The 25,552-nt window shown below is 46.3% G+C and overlaps 1 protein-coding gene across 2 annotated transcripts in view; it reads left to right on the forward strand.

The window, feature by feature from the left end:
- RCAN2 (regulator of calcineurin 2) overlaps positions 1–17,707 on the forward strand; it is a 265,901-nt gene extending 248,194 nt beyond the window's left edge. For both annotated transcript variants that reach the window (XM_036114415.2, XM_036114360.2), the window contains one exon: positions 15,126–17,707. In XM_036114415.2, the coding sequence (XP_035970308.1) occupies positions 15,126–15,286 (161 nt within the window). In that variant the 3' untranslated portion in view covers positions 15,287–17,707. The remainder of the gene's footprint in view (positions 1–15,125) is intronic.
- Positions 17,708–25,552: the final 7,845 nt, after the last annotated feature.

Here is a 25,552-nt window from a genome sequence, read left to right on the forward strand (position 1 = left end):
GCCCGGGGGTCCACGGCAATGCTCTTCCTCCTGCCCTGTGTATAAGGGAGGCCCAGGCCAAGCCGGACATCCTGACTGCCACATCCCAGCTGGCCTCAGGCGCGCTCTTGGAGCCAGGAATCCAGTAAATGCAAATCATTTTCTCCAAAATGGGAAGGAGAATTCATGTGTAGTTAATGTTCTCAAAGCTTGATGCAAAGATAGGATGAGGGCGGGTCTCCGATAGCCTCACTGGCTAAGGGAGCGGAGTCCCGGGCCTGGAAGACATGGCCAGGGGCGGGGGTGACCTGGAGCTGATGGAGGCAGAAGGAACAGATGGAGCAGGAGTTTGGCCTCAGAAGGGAGGCTTACAGAGCCTGGCATAGGGGAGGGAGGAAGAAGGAATGAAAGGGTCTTCAAGAGGCAGAGAAAACAAGGGGCTTCTTTTGAGAGCTGTGAATAACTTATCGACAGTGGTGAAAATGCATGCCCTTTACCTTAGTGGTGCTGCTGACCTCTGAGCCTGGCTTTCCCTTGCCCAGTGAATGTACTCTAAAGCACTCGAGAGAGCAATTATTAATATTCCCATTCCCACTGGGAATATTAATGGCGCTCTTCTGTAATATTCTTACAGATCAGAACACTAAGCTGGAGAGAGATGAGCCAGTTTGCCCAAAGGGACACAGCTGGTTGGTGGCAGAGACAAGTGTCAAGCCTGGCTCTGCTGACCCCCCCCCCCCCACGTGGCCAGATCCCCTGGCCTTTGACTGAGGACACTGGTGGCCTCGGTGGACGTGAGGCCCCCTCTGCTGTGACACTGACGAAACAGTTATCCTAACCGTGAATTGACAGTTATCCCTGACGCCACTGTGACTCTCAGAAAGCCAAACCCAGGTGTGGCAGGCGTGCAAATGGAGGCCCGTGCACCATATATGTGTGTAAGGGCGAATACCGAGGGATTTCTGCTTTTGAAGGATGACCGATACTGTGTCCCGGGTGTGTTCTCTGGGATATGGTTCCCTCCATTCTTTGCCAGCAACTCGAGGCTGCTTCTCTTTATTTAGTTCTCCACTTGTCCTCTTCCTGTGTCCTTGAAGCTTCTTTACCCCACGCAGATGGATGATTCGCAGTTGACAACTGAGTTGAAAATATCACGGAGGCTGTGTTAGAAGCCTGGGTGTCGGTGGCTATTTCAGCCACAGCAGTGAAGGAGCATAGCCACACCCCGTGTCCTGCCCCCCCCCCCAAGGTGCCAAGGCAGGGACTTGTTCCTTCAAGCTCCTCATGGCACTTTGCACAAGTGCTCCCGCACTCCTCCTAAGGTAGTTCTCTACTGTTCAACTCACTGCCTTCTCGACTTTCGGTAGTCCCAGCGCCTGGTAGCACCTTGCACATAGTAGATGCTCAATAAATATTGCATGAATGCATACATGCATGAATGAGTGAATAGGTCAGAGCCCTCAGCCTGCCTAGGGATCATCTCTTCACCAGCAAATTGTTGCTTTCTTATGGCTTTACCCAGACTGAGTCAGCAACACTAAATTAATGTTTTCTTCCAGGAGAGGTCTTTGAGCGTTTCCGTTTGGGGAAAAAAAAAAAAAGGATTTCGTGAGATTCATTTTTAATCCTTGGGCAGAAGCATTTCAGTAAGGAATTATAACTCATTCCGTGTTAAGGGATGGCTGCCTCAGTTCCGGGAGTATGGAAACACGGTAACATCAGAGCGGAGCAAGCAACTCAGAGGAATGGGGTTTGCTTCGGAGGAGTGACTAACACTGCTAAATTGGGAGAGCTGAGTGACTGAGAAGAGATGTGGGAATTGAAAGATGCTGAGCTAAAGTAAGTCTGAAGAAAGATCATCGTGGAGCAGGGATCCAGGGCAAGATGGCGCTCGGTCTGAGGGAGGATCACCTCAGCAAACCAGCTGGCTCACGGGAATGTGAATGTGCCCAGCCGCCCTGAAAGGCAAGGACGTGCATTACTAAGACCCTTTCGTGGAGGACACTTTCATGGAGGCTCCGACGAGCAGGAGCAGAACAGGACTCCCCTTCTTTGGGAAAGGAACAGTGGTGATGCTCTTCCAGACAGGAACAGCTCATGCTCATGGAACTTGTGGAGAGGCTCTTGAAATAAGCATAGAGAGTGCAATTACAGTGGAACCATGATCAAACCCAAGCCTGTGGGATTCCTTTGAAATCCTTCACAGGCTGTTATAACACTTCTTATGACACAAGGGCCCCATAACCCTGGAGAAGCAAGTCTGGTTCTATTTATTGCAGTGAGAACAAGTTTATACTCAGGAAAATGTGAGAGGCACCATTTCAAGCATTCTTCACTGTGTCCCTATGACTGTATGTTCTGTTTTTGATCCAAAGTAAGTAAAATAGACAAATTAGGAAAAAAATTTTAAATAGAAACAGCAGTTAAAACATATATAGGGCTTACTGTGTGCCAGGCACTGTTCTGGATACCTTACTATATTATCTCCGTTAATGCTCACAGCGACTCCATGAGACAAGAATTGCTATTCTCCTCGTAGATCTAGCTGGGGCATGTGAAGCACAGAGTGGTTAAGTAACTTGCCCAAGGCTGCACAGCTGGTAAGTTAAAATATGTTCCTCTGCCACTGGGAAGAAGCAGAAAGAATTGATTGAGCGAGCACCTTTGCCCTGGGGAGTGAAAAGTTTGAGAAACCAGACAGGTCTCTTGAATCGTAAAATTAATTTCTCTAGAAGAAATTCAGGACTGTTGCTAAAGGAAAATTTTAAAACGCAAAACAACTTACACAATGTGTTCGTCCACCTTTCATTTCTGCGCTTATCGGCACCCCCCGCCCCCCCAACACAGCCACTGGGTCAGGCTTTAAGGCCTGTTCAGTGCTTTTCTCTGTGGCCCCGTGGGACACGGGGATCAGAATTTGCCTTCTGCTCTGCTTAAAAGACAGCTACGGGCTCTGTAAAACAGAGGCTTTCTACATTGCCATTAGTCCTCCTGGTGAATTTAGAGAAGCCCATCATCTAACAATCATCTAGACAAAAGAAGAAGGGCTTTGACCTAGTGGAGGATGAATCGAATATTTATTTTGGTTTATTTTATAGCTATTATTCCTGACTCCAGAGAGAGTACGGTGCTATGTTCTTTTCAGATATAAAACCCAGCCCAGCAAGACAGTTTATCTCTACCAATCAGCCAAAATGGAAACACAAAGATGTTACAATGTACTAAATGGGTGGCAAATCAGAGGTGGGATGTGAAATGCCAGGCTTTATTCTGCTCTCTAGGATGGCTCTGGAAGGTCATGTTCATTGTCACTGAAAATGCCTGCAGGGAATGATATGAAAGTCATTGTCTATTCCTTTTTTTTTCTCCTGCTATTTTTAGCTCTTGTTAGGGAGATCAATTTTAGTTAACTGCAGAGGGCTTAAAATGGTGCCCAAGTTTCAAGTTGCGTATATCTGCTATATTTAGCCTTTTTTTCCCCCCAAAATTCTTTTCCATCAAAACATGCCATAGTAAAGCAGTTTTGCTGGTTTGCTGCCTAGTGCACGGCGTTTCCTCTACATGGAAAATATATTTCATTAATTCATGTAACTTACAAGGAAGAAACAGTTTCTATTCCAGGCTCCCTGATTCAAAGGTAGAGAAAATTCCATTTTTTAAATATAGATGAACACCTATATTTTGGGCGCATGTGGTATGACTATTACATAAGCTTCAGTTCTTGTTCAACAACTGCTATTTTCTGATCACAGATATGAAAAGCAAATAAAACAGTCAGGCTCCAGCGTTCCCACTTGCGCGGTCTCTTCCGTCATTCCCCACCCAAGGCACGCAGATTTGTGATTCTGCACCACATGCTCAGAATTTTCCATTTCCTTTCAAAGTATTTTCCCTGGCGGGGCGCCTGGGTGGCTCAGTTGGTTAAATGTCCGACTCTTGATCTCAGCTCAGGTCTTGATCTCAGAGTTGTGAGTTCAAGCCCCGCGTTGGGCTCCACCCTGGGCATGGAGCCTACTTAAAAACAAAACAATAACAAACAAACAAACAAAACCTATGATTTAAGAAATTTCCCTGGGGGAAAAAGTGTCTGAAAAGCTTTTCTTCGCAGCATATACTCCACAATTATTTTTAATCACTGTTGAGTAGCAACATAAAATACTTCTTTCTCTTCTTTCACAGGTAAAATACGCACATGGTAGAATAATAGAAAAGACACATGACCATCCCCAGAGCTATGCCCTTAGCCAAGCCCCTAATATCAGGAAAGCTCAAACAGGATGGTCATTTCTAGAGAGGAAATCCTCACGCCTCTCTGACCAAGCAGCTCTTTCTGTCCTTATGTTGCTACTTTTCTGTCACCTGTGTGGATGAGCCCTACCTCACAGGCTTCAGAGAACCCCTTTACTTGGTCTCCCTTTATCTTCCCACCCCTACTCCCTGCATGATTTCTCTAGTCTCCTTGGTCCATACCTTCCCTGGAGGGTTCCACTTCCTTGTCTCAGCTGTGAATTCAGGTCCTCAGTCAACTGGTTGTCCCCGTGAAGTACTTTAGATCCTAAATGACCTAGGAGGGAATGAAGATCCGTGCCCTTGCCTCATCCAGTCTAAGAGGGAAACTCCCAAAAGATAAACAAACTTTCCGTTATTGAAATAGAACACCTCTTCTAACAAAATGATAGAAGCATTCTCTTTTCCTTCACCCTCTCTTTGGCATCCCCATCTCTTCCTCTCCTCCCACCCCATTTTACCAAGGGGACCCTTTATGTTTTCCTACTTTGATGTGGGTTGGGACTAAGGATGAGAGGGAAGGAGGAAGAACCCCCAATGTTTATGTGGATAATAGTTTCCTGACGTGAGCTCATGCTAGACCCGCTGAGGTAAAGCCTGTGTGCCGCCCTGATGAGAGGCAATATGGCGGTCATGCTTTGGCCTCAGCATACCTCACTTGGAGTCCTAGCTCCACTTGTTTGAGGTGACCTTGAGCAATTTACTTCACTTCTCTGCACCTCTTTTTTTTTTCTTTTTAATGGTGATTTTTGACAATTTGCAAGGTCATCATGAGGATGGAATAATTAATACACATGAGGTACCCGGTCCAGTGCCTGGCACACAGGAACTACCAGATCCATGGTGGGTGTGATGGTCATTTTGCTCTGAGCAGTATCGTTTAGCAGGACATCCTCTGAGAGATGTTTCCTGTGCCAGTATATATATTGAGGTATGGAAAGCACTTGGAATAGTGTCTACCAGCCAGCGAGAACCATATTCCTGTCCTTCGTGACGGTGGTGGTGGTGATTTACCTGGGCTTGTTCTCTGAACTTTACATGGGCATGGGGTGGTCTGTGCTTTGCTTTATACTCTTTGCCTCCCAAGCTTAGAGGACATTCTTTGACAGAAGCAGCTGCTGCACGAAGGATAAGGGGCAGAGTTGCCATTCAGTGATTTGACCCCATCCTCAAAATTACCTACAGCACTTTTCTCTGGGGTTGATCAAAATGAAATGTGAGCTCATGGAAACACAAAGGTATGGGAGAGAAGAAATGTGCAAAGGACTTCTCTCTCTGGAATGTTTCTTCCTCCCGAGAATATTGGTTTTAATCGAGAATCCTCTTTCCACTTCTACTTAGAAAATAAGTTCTTTCTCCACTCCCAGATTGAGCTTGTGAATAGGCAGTTGCAATATACACATCTCCAGTAAGCCCCTCTGCCCTGGGATACCTCCTCTTCTATTTTGTAGCTGTCCGTGAGGCTCCAACATGAAGAAAGATATTTCTCTTGCTTTACGATGATGACTAAAACTCGGAGTGTGAGTTTGAATCCAGGCACCACCTCTTACTAGCTGTGTGACCTGGAGAAACTTTCTTAACCCCTCTGTGCCTCCTCAACAGTAAAATCAGATTGTTAGAGGTATCAAATGAGATAACCTGTATGAATCTGTATGTCCAACACAGGACGTGGTGAATGCTCAGCGTGTGTTACCTATTTTTGGTCACTCAATTTTTAAACCATATCTTAAGTCTTTTATTAAAATGTAAATGTGCCTACGTTAAGCTCTTTGCTCAGTGTTTCTCAGTGCGAAAGCTGTGATATTTTGGAACTGACAGTCCTACACGTTGCAGTCCGTTTAGCATCTTTGGGCATCACCTGCTAAATGCCAGTGTCCACACGTAACCCAGTCCCTGTGAAAACCAAAAAATGAAAATTAAAAAAAAAAAAAATCCCTGTTGCATTTCCAGACATCACCGTCAGCTCAGCACTGTTGTCTGAGAACAATACTGATTACCCTTCTGCACTATTTATCAGGTGGTTCTCGAATGCGAGAGACGTAGAGGTAAGCGGTGCCTAGGAAGAGGTCAAAGGTGCCAGTGTGAGGCAGACAAAAGAGGAGTGAGAGAGGAGAGCAGTCCAGAGAGGTGTCACCAGCCACCCCCCTTCCCGAGACCCACCCACACACTTTCTTTCCTCCCCTTTGGGAGCAGATGAGCTTGCTGGTAGATAACTTAAAAATACCGTTAAGTCATGTATGGGGGCGGTAGTACAGCTTTTGGAAACTTCCTGATGTTTTACACCATAATTCCTCCTTTTCTTGGGGAGCACTTTTGGGCCCAAAGCAAACCAGCATTAGCCCTGCCAGGACTGAGAAAGGCTTAAAAGACATGGTGACTTCAGACACAGCCAGGGTCTGGGAGGAAGAAAGGAAGTGCAACTCACCACACCCCTGCTTCCTGCGGCTGCAGACGGCTCTCCTGCCGCCCCCCCAACTCTGACCCTCCCCCCCATGCCCCTCCCCCAGTCCTCTGAGAGCTACCTCAGGGCCAGGCACCTCTGTCTCTGCTGTTGACAAGGGAGTGGTAGAGCGGGGCTTGGCAGCCTAGCTCACCTTGCCCACCCTGCGGAATTGAAGTCCCAAACCTAATACATGAAAGGAAAGGAAATCTAAGTGTGAGCACCTTTCAAGCACATTTCAGATTACACACACTCTTCCCTCAGTCTGTTTTAAATCCCGTGAACAGGCAACATGCTCAGTAAAACTAACACATAGAAATTCCATGTTTTTGTTCCATAGACCAGGACGGATGCCCCCTCGTTCTCTTGAAAATAGCACATTCACAATAAAAGTACTGAGGAAAGGGGTTTGTAGGGCCTTCTATGAGAAGCCTGAAATCACTTTAATATTGGAATCAACCTTCCTCATCTTACTCAAATATAAAGGGCTCTTAATTTAGATCAAGTTTAATGCGTGGCACACAACCCAGCATGGTTCTGTGTTCAAGGGTCCTGTTGGAAATGTTCTTCGCACTTGCCTTGATAAGCCATCATCCACTCTTAAAATTCAGTGCAGATTAATAACAGAGGCCTTCTTTTTCCCTATTCGGTTCAGAACTCACTGAGGGTTAGATAAGACTAAGACAGAGGAGATGAATAATGCCAGCTCTGTTTCTGAGGCTGTGCTGAAGCCCAGAATGTGGCTGAGTTGAGCACCAGCCAGGGCTTGCCAATGCTGAAATCCAGAGCCGAGCAGTCGGGACTCCCCCTGCCTGCCCACAGACTGCCCCACACGGGGTGGGGTCTCCTGTGCTGGCCTTCACACATGGCCGAGAGCTGAGCAGGGCACAGGCCCTTTGCAGGCAGGGATGGCCCAAAGAGCAAAGTGGAGAGGGTGAGCTGAGCAATTTCAGTTCTTTTCCCCTAAGTTGTCACTCTGCTTCCACTGGAGAGGAGTAAGAAAGCGGCCACAGAGAGAGGTCCCAAGTGGCTTGCTCGTGCAGCTTCATCCATAAGGAAGGAAGGATGGAGACTGGTGTGGTATCCAGTCTAATGAAACACGTGAGCAGAGAAAAGAGGATAAAGCACAAGCGATTCATTTCAACTAAAGTTGTAGTGGCTTAGCTTGCTTCTGAGCAAAGAGAACTTGTATGACCCATGACTTATCAATTGCCACATAACAGACTATCCCAAAATGAAGGCCTTGAAACAACAACAATCTTTTTTTTTTTTTTTGCTCACAAATCTTCTATTTAGGCAGGGCTCAGGGGGACAGCTCATCTCTGCTCCATGCAACATTGCTCAGGCCCCTCAGCCGGAGACTGGCAAATCAACTTTCAAGATGGCTTACTCACATGGCTGGCACATCAGTGTGGCTGTTGGCTGAAAGCTCAGACAGGTTGTAGGTGAGGGACCCTGGTTCCTCTCCACGTGAGCCTCTTCATGGGCGGCTTGCGCTTCCTTACAACATGGACACAAGGTTCTAGGAATGAGCATCCTGACAGAGCAAGGTAGAAGTGCGTGTGTTTTTGTGACGCAACCCAGAATTCACACTGATTACTTCTGCCACAGTGTATTAGTGAAGGCGGTCAGAAAGGCCTGTCCAGATTTGAGGGGAGAGGACACAGTGGGAACAATCCTCCATGAAGAACAGGCAAGGTGATCGAAGAGGAATGTTTAGCAAGAAATATTATGGCTGTCATTGTGAAACACAATCAATCCACTAAGACCCTAACTTTCCTATTGAGAATTCACTTTCCATACGAGAGATTATAAAATTAAGACCAGAAGGAAAGATAGAAAATTTTTTTTCAGAGTCCCAAGCTACCATAAGAGATGTAAGTCAAATCACTTTATAATATATAGCCCTTTTCTTTTCATAATTGATTGTTATCTTTTGAGACGATTCACTGTCAAGGAGACCATGCCTAGAATAACTACCAATTGGCCAGAACAAAAAGAGGCAAGATGTTCCTCTTTAGCTAGAGAACAAATATTCACTAAAATATAAGTTGCCTTAAGGACGTATTGAAAGTAAAAGTTAAACCCAGCTCCCTTTCAGGAGTGTCTCTTGTCAAACATGACGCAGTGGGAGTCAGGACGGCCAGTGCCAGAGAGTGATTATGAGCATGTTCTTTGAGGTCTGATGGGCCCGAGTTTGAATCCTGGCTCTGTCATATACTTCCTCTGTGATCTCAATTTCCTCTTGGATCAACTAGACAGGATGCCACCCACAGTACAGAGCTGTCGTCATCATTAAATACCCAGTTGATGTGAAATACTGAGAGCTGTGTCTGGCATTTAGTAAGGGTGTGGGAAATAGTCGTGGTGATATTTAAAGCAGATGGTAAGTTTCCATGACACCCCCCTGCCAGCACACTGAAAATTGGGTAAATACTTGCCCTTACTTGGTTTTAAGCTTAGCTGAAAATCTAAAACTTACACACCTTAAACACTAGGAGAAAAATTCACATTGCGAGTACATACTGGACAATGTACAAGTATGTCAAACGGCCAAGGTTGGGGCCTTTCATAAATCAGCAATGTATTTACTGAGCATTTACTTGTACGTGAAGCTGAAGCCATCACCGAAACCACCACTTTAGCAGCTTGGAATATAAAACATCACCAGATGAAACAACTAATGTATAATGTAAAAGGTGATATGATTAGGCATTACAAACAAGTGATTCAGAAAAAGAAAGAGATCTCGTTTAAAATCAGTTTAAGAGTTGGTTCCTTCTCATGGGGACACAAGCGTGGAAAAGGTGGGGAGAGAGGAACTTACCGATGGGGGGGTGGGCAGTAGCAAGGAGAGCAAGGGTCATTCCATCTTGAAGGTCGGAATTTACGACACTCCCCTGTGCATTTGAACTGAGGGACTCAGCATGTCACCATCCACCCTTCCTGCTGTTTACAGCCGTGACTCCACTGAGTAGAAGCTCTTTGGAATGACTCACCTGCTTAATTCTTCAGCTGCTTTGTGGTGTGACTAGATGAGTTCATCATATTGAAAACGGGAAGTTATTTGGGGCAGCAGCAGCACTGACCACCATGTCACCTTAAATCATCATGTCATGAATCTCAGGAGGGCTTTCTTATGTATCTGACAAATATTTCTTTATTTCATAGCATCAGTGTGGTTGTTATTCCCATTTTGCTGATGGGGAAAACTGAGGCATAGAATGTTATGTGTCTCTCAGCATCACGCCACTACTACGTGATGAGGCGGTGTCCCCAAATGTTGTTTTAGGAAGCTTATTGTGATAGGGAAGATTAGTTCCTATGGTGGGGAAACCAGCTGAGAGTCGTTGGGGTGGGAGGAGGTGAACTGTGAATGGGGGCATTACGAGCAGGAGGTTGTGAGGGAGCCTATGGAGAAATGTTTCAAAGCAGTACTGAATAACGCTCCTGGGCAGATTAACTACCATGGATGGAAGGCAGAGGAGCTTCCAGGATGACCAACTCTGCGGATTGGCACTAGAAGATGGAACCTCCCAGAGAAATGTGATAGCTGGAAAGGAAACATAGATGGACAGGGAACATAACTAGTTCTACTTTGGATATGTGAGTTTGGAGAAGAGTGGGAGATTTTTGTAGAAATGTCCATATACGGCCAGATGCAGGTGTGCGTTCAGGCTGAGGACATAGCGTCTCGTAGAGACAGACGTTGAGAGCTCTTGATGCTCCAGAGAGACTCTTCAGAGAAGAATGGCAGCCATGCGAGGCATAAAGCAGACCCTCGCCTCATGCCTGCTCAACTCTCCAGTCTTTTGAAAGCCTCTGGGACGGGGGTTCCATCTCCTGGAGCTCCAGCTCACATGAGGACCTGCCCAAGGAAAGGAAACCCTTTCCTTCTATCTCAAGAGTTTTCTGATTAGGTATCTGAACCATCTCGGCTCTGCTGTCATGTGCGTAAATATAGCTTTGTAACATCTTCCTGCCCTTCCCACATCTCATTATGCTGATTTTTAGCGACCGTGCTTAATCACACTGATTATTTTAGAGAGAATTCAAGAAGGGGCCAACTCCTGGCCCACAAGCCGAGGGTGGCAGCGTGATGGGGAACCTCCGGGGGTACTCAGACCAGCAGTCACCCACACGCGTCACCTTGTCCCCCAGCCCCCTGCTCAGAACAGGGGTGTGACCATCTCCCTCCTGAGAGCAGGAAGCAGCCCATGGACACCTCCACTTCCTCCAGACTTGCAGGAATCAGGACGTGGTGGAGGGTTTGAACACAGACGTAAGGATTGGGAGTGTCATGGGTGACCCTCCGCTCGTCCTTTCAAAGAAATGCTCCACTGGCCATGCTCCATGTAGTGTGGCAGCACCGGCCCACCCTGAGGGGACAGGGCCCCCACGGGCTCCTTGTCCCCTGCCAAGCCCACTTGGTCACCCTGCAGGGTGACAGCATTGACGTCAGCCCTCCTGGTAGGGAATTAGCTCAAGCCCAAAGGGAAAGAGAGGCCAAAAAAAGAAAACTTCAATCCAGCCACACCAAAGCTACTTCTTTTTATTTTGTGGGGCTCTTAACAGCTGTTAAGCTTTGCTGGATTTTGATAGTAAGAAAGTTTCCAAAAATAGAACAGTGAAATGTCAGAGTTAATGGGATCACAGCGATAAAATAGCTCTACTACCAAGCAGCCTGACTGACTTTGTTAGCTCGACGGGCTCCACAACGTGCGAGTTGCCCAGCATCTTTCCCGCCCCATCCTGAGTGTGCCCTCAGCACACCGACTGGAGAGGAAAGCGCTCAGGTTTGAATTGGTAAACACATTGCAACTAGAGGTATCTTTAAGGCAATGTTCTTTATCCAAGCCAGGGCGAACAAATGGCTTAATTAGAAGGCTAACTTCATGAAGTATATTTTACTACAATATAAACATAAATATAAATATATATATAAAGCTAGCAACTAGCTTCTTGCCGACAGATGAGGAAAGGGGCAGGGTGTCTGGTCAGCCCCCTGGCTGGGGTCCCCGCCGCCCCCCCTTCACCTCCCCCCAGCCCCACCATCTGCAGGCTCGCTGGGTGATGGCAGATTCTCTCCTGTCGTCCCGAGACCACCACCACCTCACCCTACATCACACCCAGCAGGGCGCCGGGCTCCAGCAGCCACTCCGGTTTCCTCTCTAAACCGGGAGAACTTCGAAGAAATCCCTTTCGCAACAAGAATGACCTCACCATGTGTTTACTCTCTTTCTCCGTCTCTTGTTGGAGGGCGTCTCTCCTTCAGAATTGCAAGGCATTCCCAAAGGAAAGAGCACATTTTGGAAACCGCAGGTACGATGAACTCATCACCGTTTGCTGTGGAACTTCGAGGGGCTTGTTGCTGTCCCAGAAACAGATGAGAAAGAAGACCACCGATGAAATCGTGCTGCTGGCTGGGGGTGGCTGTGGGGCTGATATGGAGCCCTTGCTGCTTTTCCCTCCTGCGTCCTCAGCGTCCCTACCTCTGCCCTTGACCTGCGCTGTTGGCCCTTTCCCGTGAAAAATTGATGGTGCAGAATGGAGGGAGGGAGGAGGCAGGTTAGGTGCAGGCCAGCGCCCTAGCAGGATTGCAGCCTCCTGCCGGCCACACAAACCCGAGTAACACCGGCTGCCCTGAAACATAGAGAAGCGCGTGGCGGGGGGCTGGCGCTGGGTTCCAAAGGAGATGTCACCAAGTCAGAATTTGCAGCGTTGCAGCCTCATACGAGTGCACTCTATTATTCATTCATTCATTCATTCATTCATTCATTCATTTCGGGGGGGGCAGTGGGAGAGGGAGAGAGAATCTTAAGCAGGCTCCCTGCCCAGGGCGGAGTCGGACATGGGGCTCAATCTCACCACCCTGAGATCATGACCCAAGCCGAAATCCAGAATCCGACATTCCACCAACTGAGCCACTCAGGAGCACCCCCAGTAAATTCTGATTTTAACAAGCACCTCCAGTAAGCTGTCAGGAGTTTGAGAAGCGCTGCTCAAAGATGCCGCCAACCAGGTCTCTGCCCAGCCAGGGCCCGGCGCCTTTTATGCAAGAGCTGGTGTCCTATAGATTCCGCTCCTTGGCAATAGCTGAAGCAGTTCTTTTCCCTCGAGATTTTGATAAACGGGACAAAATGCTTTAAAGGAGAACGGAACACAATTGAATGAGCTGTAAGTAGCGTTGCTAGGTCCACCACAGCCGTGAGCATAGGCCTTGGAAGGACTTCAGAGGGGATCAGGGAAGCAAAGCGGAGCTCCGATGACTCAGGCAGGTGTCTCTTTCCTGGTTCTGCTCCTTGTCCCCTGGTTTTGTCACTGTCCTCTGCTGAATCCAAACTAGTCCACTTATGCCAGAGATTTCATACTTGCTGCCACAATTCTCTCTACCTACAAGTTCACCAAATCTAGACTTTAAATTGCAGGGTCTTTATGAGCCATATTTCTATGGCTCTGGCTAGTTCTGTCCCTCTTGGCTACTGCCAATATCCAGCGAAATCCTGGAGCTGAAACACTCCATTTTTGTGAAATATCCCTGCCCTCACCCAGGAGAGCCTTTGCTCTACACACCAGGATGTCAAAGGCGGTCCAACAAGGACTTCTCTGACTCTTAACAGAAAGAGAACACTCTTAGCAGCACATGGCTATATTAGTCTGCTAGGCCTGCCACAAAACCAAGTACCGAAAACTGAGGGGATTAAAAAACAAAAATTAAAAAAAAGAAATTAGGGGCACCTTGGTGGCTCAGTCCGTTAAGCGTCTGCCTTCGGCTCAGGTGGTGATCTCAGGGTCCTGGGATCGAGCCCCAAGTCGGGCTCCCTGCTCAGTGGGGAGCTTCTGCCACTCCCCACCTGCTCGTTCTCTCTCTCTCTCAAATAAATAAAATCTTAAAAAAAAAAAAAAAAAAGAGTTGCAAGGCATCACAGGAAAGGACATTCCAGATAGTTACAGATTTTATCTTAAGCTTTTAGTATGTGCAAGGCTGTCTGACCTTAATCTTATGGGAATCAGGGAGGTGTTTTTTGTTTTTCTTATGTTTACGTTTGGAATGCTCCTTTTTGGTTTCCTCTGTTTGTTTGTTTTTTAACGAAGCCGACTTACAATGTGTGCTCAGGGCAGAAATACAGCCCATGCTTTGAGGTTTTGCTGAGTCATTTTGGCCTTGGTAAATGTTAAAGGATAGCTTCCCTGGGAGACCAGGAGCAGAGCCCACAAACATTAAAGTCAAAAATTTCCTTTATCAGTAGGTACGAGGATGTGGCTGTCGTGACTGGTAAGAGATTGTGCAGGGTCTTCTGTCCTAGTCTGAGAAACGAGGATTTGATCTGGTGAGACCTGGAAAGCCACTGACCAGGAGGATGTCCGGGAGACACTGCTTTTAGATTTTCCCCATTTGTGAAGGATGGGGAGTGAAGGGTGGGATGTCAGGAGAAGGTTAAGATGAGTATGTCAACAGTTAAGTTGAGAAGTTAAAAGCATGCAGATGGAGAATGCCCCCTCCTCCTGCCTGACCACCCGGAGGTCTCCTACTTGTCTTTTAGACCTAAGTCGATTTCACCTCCACCGGGAAGCCTTTCAGTGTTACTTTCTCCTTACAATTTGGTGCCATAGTCCTTGACATCTATTGCCACGCTAGCCCTTACCGTGGTATTTTGTAATACTTCCTGTTTCCGCATGCGGCCACTGGGCTGTGCTCTTGCGGTAGACACAAATGTTTTTTAGTGTGCCTGTAGCCTTTATCACAGCAATAGGCCAGACCATGGAGAATGCTCAGTAAATACCTCCTGAAGTGAAACAAAGACAGGAAGCCAGCCAGCTAACAGCCATTTGGCTGTAAGATGAGCCAGTCAAGAAGGACAGACTCTTGGAACTTGAAGGGACCTTGACAGTCATCTAACCCCCGTCACCCAGTAGCCACCGCAAATCCCGGACATGTGATGATCCTGCCTTAGTCCATCCTGGGGCAGCTCTTACTACTAAAGTGTGTGGCTGGAGGAGACTTCAGAGACTGCCCTGGGGAGAAGGTGAAGAAGTGAAGCTGTTGGCCCAAGGTCACTCAGCAATTAGCAACGATGATGGGAAACAGAAGAGAAACCGAGAACTAGCTGCCAGACCCACTCAGTCATCACCACGACCCCATGGGCTGTCGCTGTGACCGTGTTGAAGTTTACAGTTGAGGATGCTGAGGCTGCGAGAGAGTGAGTGGCCCGTTGCAGGTTGTCCGGTTGATAGGTGGTAGAGATGCAGTGACCGAGCAGTCTCACTCCATTTTGCGATGCCCCGTGCCATTCCTGGATTACACCCGGGTTTCCTGAGACCCTGTAAAATGTTCTCCTTACTTCCAGAACAAACGTTGCCAAAGAATCTGCTTTGAGCTCCCTTCCCCTTTATCATCCCCCTTTTTCTTGCCTTTCAGGAGAGAAGTATGAGCTCCATGCAGGAACTGAGTCCACCCCAAGTGTCGTCGTGCACGTGTGCGACAGTGACATAGAGGAAGAAGAGGATCCAAAGACTTCCCCAAAGCCAAAAATCATCCAAACCCGGCGTCCCGGCCTGCCACCCTCCGTGTCCAACTGAGCTCACCGCTCCGCCTCAACGATAATATCTGTCTCCTCTTTATCATGCTTTCTTGCCCTCTGTTGTTTGTTTGTCGAAAAAAAAAAATAATTGCCTTTCAATCCCTGGGTGTTTGGTTGTTTGAGATTCCTTCCTTGTAATCAAGCCTCTCGGACAAAAGGGCTAGGAAAAGGTGATAAGTTTCCTGATCATATCATACCCATCGAGTAATAATCCATTATTTAGAAGGTTCTAGGGAAAAAAGGTAGTATTTTCTTATTAAAGTATCAGCACAGCCTATATCTTCATTCTCCCATGTTGATCCAAGCCAGAGACATCAGTAACAAATAGCACTCGTGTTGTTTGTGATCTGTTTCAGTCCCAGTCCTGACGTGTGTGCATTGTTTCTTCCTGGCCACTTAAGTAGGACCATAAGTAAACTTGACTTTGACTGCATGAGATATCCCTATCTGGTCTCACTCAGTCCTCTGCATCCCAACATTCCCAGGACATGCATGATCACCAGCATTTATTTTCGTGATTCGAGGATATACTATAACTCACAGATTGTCAGCATCCAGCCATGTCCTATCTAGACTAGAAAAATTATCAGCATCATCCAGCTCAACAAGTCTGGGTATATCCACTATTTTGAGTCAATACTTCATAGCTCTATTAAAATTCCTGGAGGCAACACTGAGCTTGGCCCCAAAGATATTCCTCCGTAGATTTTGAACAGCACTTCCGTAGAGTACTTTCCCAGACTCACGGGGGAGGCTTGTCCAGGGTGATAGAGACCGATTTCAGACAAACCTATTTATTACAAAAGTTTCATGGTGTCTGAATGATTGTTTTTTCTCTTTGTATATTTGTACAAATGTTTCAGCTGTGCTTTTAAAATCTGGATGTTTTTTATTTAGTGATTGTTTAGCTGCTTAAAAACATAATATGTGCATTGCTTATGAATGCATTCATATACTAATACAGATAATCTGATAATATTATGCTCTATTATGGATAATGCTGAATTTTGGAAGGGCACAAAACTTCTCATGCCAATATATAAATGATTAGCCAACATCTTTGCTATCAAGAACACTTGTTTTTAAATAAAGTGAAGAGGCAAGTGTCCGTCGTAGACAATTTGGATGAAGCTAGATCGCCAGAATGTAGCGGCCACTGAGTATTTGAAAAAGGAAAGGATGGTAGATCAACAAACGTATACCAATCCTACTCATGCAATGGCCATGTTGCTCAAAAACATTTGTTTTCGTCACATGTGATATTTCTATTTCTGTAGCCCGAAGTGCATTACCGAAGATACACCTATAAAACCATTACCTTCTGCTATATGTGCAAGGCCTCATCTCCTCCTGTACATTAATGAATTACTTTAGATGCAAATGCCAGTTACAAGGGAGTGGGGAAATACTTTCACTACCCAAGCCTCAGAAAAACACGCGAGAACAATAACACAGCCATCTTATGGAAGGATTGTTGTGGTTTTTGACTAAGGTGTATGTTAGTTTCATCAGAAACTTAAAACAGACTGATCACTCAGAAATTAAAAGTCCGTTCTACTGTGAATATAGCAATATCGTACTGGACACAGTACAGGTGAAACTGAGGACAGCGTTGCTTGTAAAACCCTGAGTTTCCATGAGAAGAAATGCAGGCTCCTTTTAAAAATAAAATCTGAGGGGTGTATAAAAAGCAAATGCTTTGACTTGACTTTGCTGTGGAGGTTTTTGGTTTTTCATTAGCAAATGAAAGATTAGACTTAAAAGTGGAGAATGCTGCCCTCTAGTGGAAGAAATATTTTCTGAGCTCTTGAGACTGATGGAGAACGGCCGCCTTCAGCCATTTTGTGCTGGACCTCTTCGCAGTCTTCTGGGGGTCATTTGACTTTTTAAGCTACTCAGAGTTTTCAGAACGCAGGTTCTAAAGAAATATGGATGAGGAATACATATTTGGAAATAATTTTTTAAGTGTTTTAAAGCAGATACCATCAGTCATTTCCAGCCAAATTTAGCCAAAGTTAAAATGACCATCCTGTGTAGTCACAAAATAAAAACACAGTGGAGTGGATGACCTAAGTGGTTAGTCTCAGTGAAATTTATTGCGACGTTTCCATGTTAATCTGTCTCAGGTTAAGTAGTTCTTTCATTAGGTTGGGTTTGGGGAGAGGGAAAGAGGAACTTTTCCCAGGAGAGCGGTAAGAAACGGGGAGCCCTTGGTTTCAGGGGGCCCTCTCTGCACTGTGAAAGTCAGAATTGCCTCAGCATTTCCATGACGCACCTTATGCAAACCTCTTTAGCACTACTTTCAGTTTGAAAAGTTTAAATATGGAGGGGAAGGGGGAGATTTCCACCAACTGAATCATTTGTGCACGTGTATAGCTCAAAGAGCTTAGACTTCAAATATACCTGGTGAATGACTCTTTGTCCGTGTAGTATAATTTCTGTGTTGTCCGTCTGAGCTATTTTTGAGTGGTAATTGTGGAAGAGTGCAATTCGGCCTATAGTCTTTCTAAAAAGTTACCAACAGATGGGATTAACTCAGCTGAGTGCTTACTGAAAGGAGCAGAGGGGGAAGCTGGTTGGCAGCCATCTCACGAAGGAACGAAGGAACGGGAATTTGAGCAAGGCCTGAAGGGATGGGTTGGGCTCTCATAAGGGGAACTATTTTATTGTCATGCGTCAACCATCTTTGTCCAAGGGCCATTTCAAATGTACAAAGGACCCTCTTTAAACATCGCTCCCACACTATTCTTTTTTAAAACACTAGAAGAGACCCAAAGTAGGAAAGATTTTATTATGGAGAACACAAAAAGCACTATCATAAGATAAAAGATGGGCACATTGTATTTCATGAAGAGCATCTGTTTATCAAATTATATCATTAGGAGAGTGAAAAGGAAAGTCTCAGACTGGGGAAGATATTTGCAATACATATAGTTCTTAAATAACTCCTAACCAAAACATAAGATGAACTCCTACAAATCAATAAGACAAAGACAGACAATCCGTCTTTTGAAAATGGCCAAAATGTTTAAATAGGGACTCCACATAACATAGGCAACTCACGCATACACACACATACCTGAAATACCCATATGACCCATACGCATTAAAAAAAGTATTCAGCCTCATTTTGCATCAGAGAAATGCAAATCAAAACCCAAGGAGGTATACCACATGCCTATCAGAATGGTAAACGTTGAGTGTGGGGAAGTACGAAGTGCTGGTGACAATATGGAGCAAGACGGAGTAAACCAGTACCGCCACCCGGGAGCACTGTTTCGTGGTGTCTATGAAGGCCAAACATATGCCTATCTGGGAGCAGTTCCCCAGCAGATAGGAGTTCTCGTGTCCACCAAAATACCTGTACAGTGATGTCCCCAAGATCACTGCTTACAACAGCCATTAACTGGATACAACCCAAGTGTCCTTCAACTCTAGAATGAATCAATAAACTGGTACATTCACACAAAGGAATATCACAAAGCGATTCCTGAGACCAGCAAAGAAAGATAGGCATGAAAGACTACATGAGGTATGACTCCACTTATGATATTCAGAAACAGTCAAAAGTGACCTACACTGATAGAAATTATAATAGCGGTTACCTTTTGGAAGGCATTGAATGAGAGGGGACACCTGCCAACCTCCCCACAAGGGAAGCTATAGACAAACGTTCCATCTAGATCTCCATGGATGGATACATATGTAAAAGTCATTTAAAATGTGCACAATATACTGCATGTAATTATACCTCAACCGCCATGAGAACAGGAGGAAGGAGCCATTAGTTGCAAAAAAGGTTTGGAATGTCCTCAGCCTAAAACACATCTCATCCATCCTATGTGTCTGGGATACTTCTACACATACAGAGCCTTCCATTAAAATCTATAAGTATTTTGTAAAATAGGAAGCATAGGACTTAAGCTCTGGGTGGGGGACAAATATTTCCCAAAGAACTACTGTGACCTGACACTGGGAATGGTGGTGACCATGGCCCTGCCGATTTAGGAAGGAGGGTCTAGTGTGGGAAAGAGATAATAAACAAAGAAATAAGCAAATAAATTACAAGTTCTGAGAGGCACACGCAGTGAGGAAAAGCAAGAGCACACTACAAGGACAGAGAATATAAGTGGAAGATCAGGGTCAGGGACGGCCTTTGACCTTGAAGCTGACCTGTAGAAGCAGTGTGCCATTGAAGGGCGAGAAGAACATTCTAGGCAGCAGGGGTGGAGGCTGTGGATTTGGAAAGTCCTCCTCATGTTGGAGGGACCTGCAGGGGGTCATCAGCATGGCGGGGTACAGAGAATGGGCTTGAGCATGCCCCAAATGAGGTGGGGAAAGGGGGCAGGGCCTGGGCTACCTGCAACTTGGCAGGCCAAGCCAGGGGGTTTGGGATTCATTTTAAGCACAAGAGAAGGGTTTTCAACTGGGGAATATGTGACTAAATCCATCTTGTGGGTCATTCTGCTCTGGGAGAAGCTTCCTAACACAAGGCAACAGCCCTAAATGTCCAGATACTCTAGTGTGAGGACCCCCCAATGTCCACTTTAGGCTTGAAGAGAGATGGCTTTGAAGAGCTGTGTTCATCATCACTGTGGTCTGATCAGCCAAGTGAATTCTCAGCAACCAACCTCAATATGCAGTACCTTCCATGGTTCTAGAAAAGTTTGGGTTTTTTTTCCTACCCCTACCCAGATCATCTAGAAGGCCATGGGACAGGAAAGGGGGAACAGAACGAGTGATAAAGAACGATAAGTCAGTGTTTCAGGAAAACATTCATTTAGCTGCTGGTACAGAGTGTCCCTGCCAGGAGCCACCATGCAGAGCATCACTGAACACTTGGCAGGCTTTCCCCTCAAATTTATGTAATCTGAGAAAGGGGAACATTTCAAGCAAAAGTTTTCTGTCAAACTCATTCATCTGCTCCTTTTAAAGACAGTCTAATGTTATTGGAGTTGATTCAGGAGTTTATGTTTCTAAAAAGAAGTTATATCCAAGGTTAACTCTGGGTGTGTGTGTGTGTGTGTGTGTGTGTACCCAAGCGCATTTGATATAAGTTGGAAAGAGAAAACCCAGAATGGGCTGAAATGGCTGAAATACTTCATGCTGACAACTTGCACACACAATACCTCCTTGGCTCTTTTGCATGATTTTCTCTTCCCACCCCATAATTGACCTTGAAGACTCTTAGGGCTGGGCAGGAGTGTGGGGCCTCCTTGGTTGGTTGCAATCATTAATGAAATCATTATCATTTCACAAACAGACTTTGCATTTGCCTATGGGGTCATTTCCTCTTGAAGCAAGGTTGTAGCTGTTTTTATAATGCTGCCAAGCTCAGCACCGGATAGCCTGCATGATGTGCCGCAGGGAGTGGGTGCTGTGGTCTGAGTCACAGCTCTGCCTTCAGAGCGGAGGCACTTGTGCCCCTGGATGCTGGGGGGTTGGTGGCTCACAACCCTCCGCTGAGTGGCCAGGCACTGCACTCCCCCCAACCCCACAGTCACACGCCCTGCCCCAGGGACAATGTGCATGCAGTGACCAGTCATGGGGGAGTAAGAACGCCCCATCCTATGGCTCTGAAGGGCCACCCCAGCTCCAGATACACCTGTGGGCTCACCTGAGGTCTCTGCATCTCCAGTCAACTCTCCCCTCTGCCTAAACATATGTCTGCACTTCACCGCTGGTGTGGACACTGTGGCTCCCCAGCAAACAGCCCGCATGCACCTCTCCCTCTCAGAGTCCGTGCATTCTCTCCATTTCTTCGAGCTGTCTAGAATTGTACCACCTTTCTCCAACCGGGCCATTGCCCGTGCATGCCTAACAGGGGTTAGTCGTTTTTCCAAAGCAACACAGCAAAGTTCCACTCCGCGCTTTCTTTCTGTTGTTCCGCTGCGTTCAGGCGGCGGGGAATAGAAGCGCGAGTCCCATGGTGAGAATGGAGGGCTTCTCCCAGTCACCCCCATGGTGTGACAAGAACAGCAAATACTGTTCAGCTGTTGTCAGAGACCCTTATGAAAAACACGGGGGTCTGTGGCAAGGAGAGGAGGACCCCGATTCTGACCTGTGTGCCTCGTACATGAGAAGGAGATAGAGATTGTGTATATGACATTAGGTAAGTTTACTAAAGTCCCTAAACCTGTTTTCTCTCCTATAAAATGGGTATAAAACCCCACCTTGGTTATGAGGACTTAAAAAGGCAACACTAGTAACAGTAACAATTATAACTCATGACTAAATTCACAGATTTTGGTGCCACATGATCTGGGTGTAAACCCCAACTCTGCCACCTAGCAAACTTGTGGTCTTCTGCAAGGTTCTTAAGCTAAGTCTTGGTTTGCACGTGTGCTAAGAGGGCAGGATATTAGTACCCACCTCACAGAGGGACAGGAATTAAACGAGAAAACACACCAAGGCTGGGCACATAGGAAGTCCCCGGCCAATACTTCCTAGGCATCAGTCCTCACATGGAGCACTTGACCTTCATAGTCTCACATGTTCTTCAAGGTGGTGCTCTCATTGCTCCCATTTTTCATAAAAAACAGTCAGTTTATCGAGTGCCTACTCTGCAGCAGGTGCTCTTCTAACATTTTTACATTCTAGGAGGAAGGTACTGATGTCCCGTTTTACATGTGAGGCAACCAAAACCTGGAAGTGTTATGTCCTACATACTCAAAGGGTGTTCCCTGCACTGCCCACATCTGCACTGGCTTCCCCAGAAGCTGGTGAGAGATGCAGAGTCTCAGCCCCACCGAGATCTACTGAATCAGAATCTGCATTTTAACGAGATCCTCCCTCCCGTGATTCCCATTCACTTTACAGTTTAAACAGCACCCCAGATCAAGGGCCAAATCAAATCCACGGCCAAGCTAGGACGGTAGAGCAGACACTAAACTTCTTCAACGTGTAGGGTGCTCACCAAAGAAAGTGCCCCAGGTATATAAATCCCCTTCCCCCCGTAATTATTTATTTGGCCAAGCTGCTTTCTCTCAACCTATCCACACGCCATCCTTTGCATTTTGCTGACCTTGGTGTTTTGGCTAAAATACCCAGGTGTCGCTGCCATGCTCCAGGCTCAGATAAAGTTTTGCCAATGGCCATTCCAATGATTTCCAGTAAATGTGCTTCTGAATAAGTTCCAGTGTGATTTCCAGAAAGGAAGTCGTACCCTAGGGCCACACCAGAGTTCTGGGAAACAGCCACTCCAATAACAGGATGGTCTCAGGCAAGCAGGCCGGTACTACATATCCTGGGCTACCCCAAAACTAAAGTCATCTCCACTAATCAGGGTATGTGAACCACCTAGAAAACCGCTGTCTTTATTCTTATTCTCAGATACCACGCGAGGAATATGGGAAGCCATGTTAGGATACAGTGCCGACCCTCATGAACTGGGACCAAGATTGATACGTTACCATTAACTAAAGTTCATAGGCAATCAATTTATCCAGAGAAGAGTTGTCCAACCTCCTGCCTAGAGGGTTGAGGTCTGGCGACCTGTATTCTGGGAGCCAACAGAGAGGCAGCCGTCCAGCCTGTGGCCTGTTCTCAGTGCAGAGGCTCACCACTCCCACCACCACAGGCCTCTAGCTGTACCCACTCTCCCTGATACCCAAGTGTTTCTAGTAGACTCTCCCCAGGGAGTCTGGCCTCGAGGGAGTCTGAAAAAAGGAAAGGCCACAACAGAAAACACCCAATTATATCACCAGAGGAAGTAGGAATCTTTATAATAGAGCCCAAAATGACCATAGTCTATCAAATGAAATCCTGTGCCTGAAATCCTAGGCAGGGAGGCTGAGTGAGGATTCTAACTGCCTGTTAGTTATTACATGTTTCAAATAATCTTCCTTTTTTCTAACCTACCTGCACCCCCACTTTCAGAGGGACCTGGGGCTTCGTATGACTGAGGTCCTTCCCCATGCACCAGCCCCAGGCTGCCTCCAGCACCTACTGAGAGTTTAGCTCTCTCTAGTCTGGGAAGTGAGCAGCCATGCTTTCTTCAGCTGTCTAGCTTCCAAAATGTTGTTGCTCTTCTCCTTTCCCATCCCCCTTGTCCTCATGGGCTTACAACTATCTTTTTTTTTTTTTCCATCAAGATTTTGAAGAAAGTAAAAATGAACTCGCGAGTTTAATTCACCACGTGTAGCCAGAAATTGGAGTGACTGTCTTTTGTAGGCATCTTTTTGACCAAAAGACTTTGCTATTCCTTAGACTGCCAAGGGCTCAGAGGCATGGAGTCCTCTCAAAAGGAACATTCTAGTCCATAGTCTTTCATACCCTTTCACCATGCGGGATTACAGAATGTCTAAAAATGGGACTGGAAGCTCTCCTATCTATTGGATATGTCACAATGAGAAATGTGTCACCAAGTAACCTGAGTGAAGCCAGAGAAGAAAGAAGCAAATGTTTTAAACCTCCCTCAGTTTCCCACAAACGGTAACAGTGCTAAACAAAAGTTTCCTAACAGCCTGTGCTTTTCCCAAGGCCTTACACATGATTTCCTTCAGGGCCGACGATCTCCCCTTGCTTGCAGAAGTGCATTATCTCTTTTTCGTTGTTCTGTGACAATTCCTAATACCTAAATGTACCTTCTTCTGGCCTTTAGCTGGACCACTGCAATCTGTGTGATGGCGCTAACTCGAAAGATAGCATAAAGGAAAAGAGACCAAAGACAAGTTAGCACCAGCTCTGCCCACTGGAGGAACAATAAGGAACATGGATTGACTACTTTGTTCCTGGTCCTGTCCTTTATATACTTTTCCTCATTTACGCCTCATGACAGACTACAAAGTTGATCCTTCTTATTCCTCCACTTTGCAGGTGAGGAAGGCTGGATTCACAAAGTGCTCGTCTTCAAGCTCACATGGTCTGGGTGTGAAGCCCACAGTTTGAAACAAGACATGGTGCTCCACTCCCGTAGGAGGTGTGCTTCTGATGGGACAGAGGCAGCTACAGCCCCTAACCCATACAGCCTCATTGTACCTTCGGCTTGGTAAAGCGCCCTCATGCGCGCTGTATTATTTGACCTCACTGAACGCCCACAGGAAGCGAGCCAATGCCATGGGTGGAATACCCTACATTAAATAGCAAAGACAACGCAAAGCATGAAATCTCTAGGGAGAATGGCAGCAGTGCCCAGGCGTTACCGTCACTCCTGTTCTTGGATCTGCTCTAGCCCCCCTCTGGGTTGGCTACCAGCTCAGCGATTTCCAGGAGAGCACGCAGCCTTGCTTTGTGTCTAATGAACATTGTTTTTGGTCCCAGAAGGAGGCTGACTTTTCCAGGAGGGGCAGGCTCAAGTAAGGAGAGCTCAGATCCTTGTTCCTTCTCCCCGTCATTCTTTCCTGCTAAAATTGGACAGTGGAAGTTGATGTTGGGTCCGGTGATTCATAGATCCAGGAGCAGAAAGAAACATGAAAAAGGCTGGGGATCAGTCTCCTATGCTTGGACAGGATTGTATCTGATCTATCCAGGGCCCATGGGAAGCTAGCCAAGTCATCAAACCTGAGGAAAGTCATAACAAAATAAGTGGGACTTTGCAAAAATGCAAAGATGTAAAATGTGAGTCATATTATTTCAAGATTAATGAGTGACTGGGCAAGTCTGAGCAGCCGGCCAGCTTTGGGCTCTGGAGGTCTGGCCGTGATTCCATCTCCTAGTGATTGTCCTCATTAGCTTAAATATCAGTAGGGAAAATTCTGGGTTTTGTGAGCTGTCTGAGATTCCCAGGACAGCAGCGAAGATTCAAGGGACCTCACTGTAGATGTAGTATGAGATAAGGTGAGGTGGATCCCAAGAATATGGAGACCCTCCGACCCCTTGCCTGCCTCTGGAGATAGGTTGCCCACCAGGCCCCGCCAGGCCCTTCCATCCCTTCCTTGTCCTCCTTTTTCCCCTTCCTGAACCTTTAAAGATAAACATTTGAACCTGCTCCTATTTGTGTATAAGAGTATAGCTGAAGATGGGAGCCCATCACCAAAGGCTCGTTTTGTATTTTCTCAGCTGCCTTATAGTAGAGTTTTATACTAGTGAGTTTTTAGGCATTTCTTGAGCTTACCTGAGCTACTTCCATCGATCCTTAAAGAGCTCTGCCATAAAGAAATCTCTACCATTAGCTAGCAGGTATCCTTTGTGTTTTATATAGGATTGTATTCTCTTATTAGTCCAAGGGAAGAAAACCGATCTTTTCGATAGTTCAGTTATGTATATTATAATTGTGTGGTTACATAACTGCTTCCTCTGCTGACCACATCCCTCAGTAAGCACA

Source organism: Halichoerus grypus, chromosome 9, assembly GCF_964656455.1.
Source record: "Halichoerus grypus chromosome 9, mHalGry1.hap1.1, whole genome shotgun sequence".
Classification (NCBI taxonomy): domain Eukaryota; kingdom Metazoa; phylum Chordata; class Mammalia; order Carnivora; family Phocidae; genus Halichoerus; species Halichoerus grypus.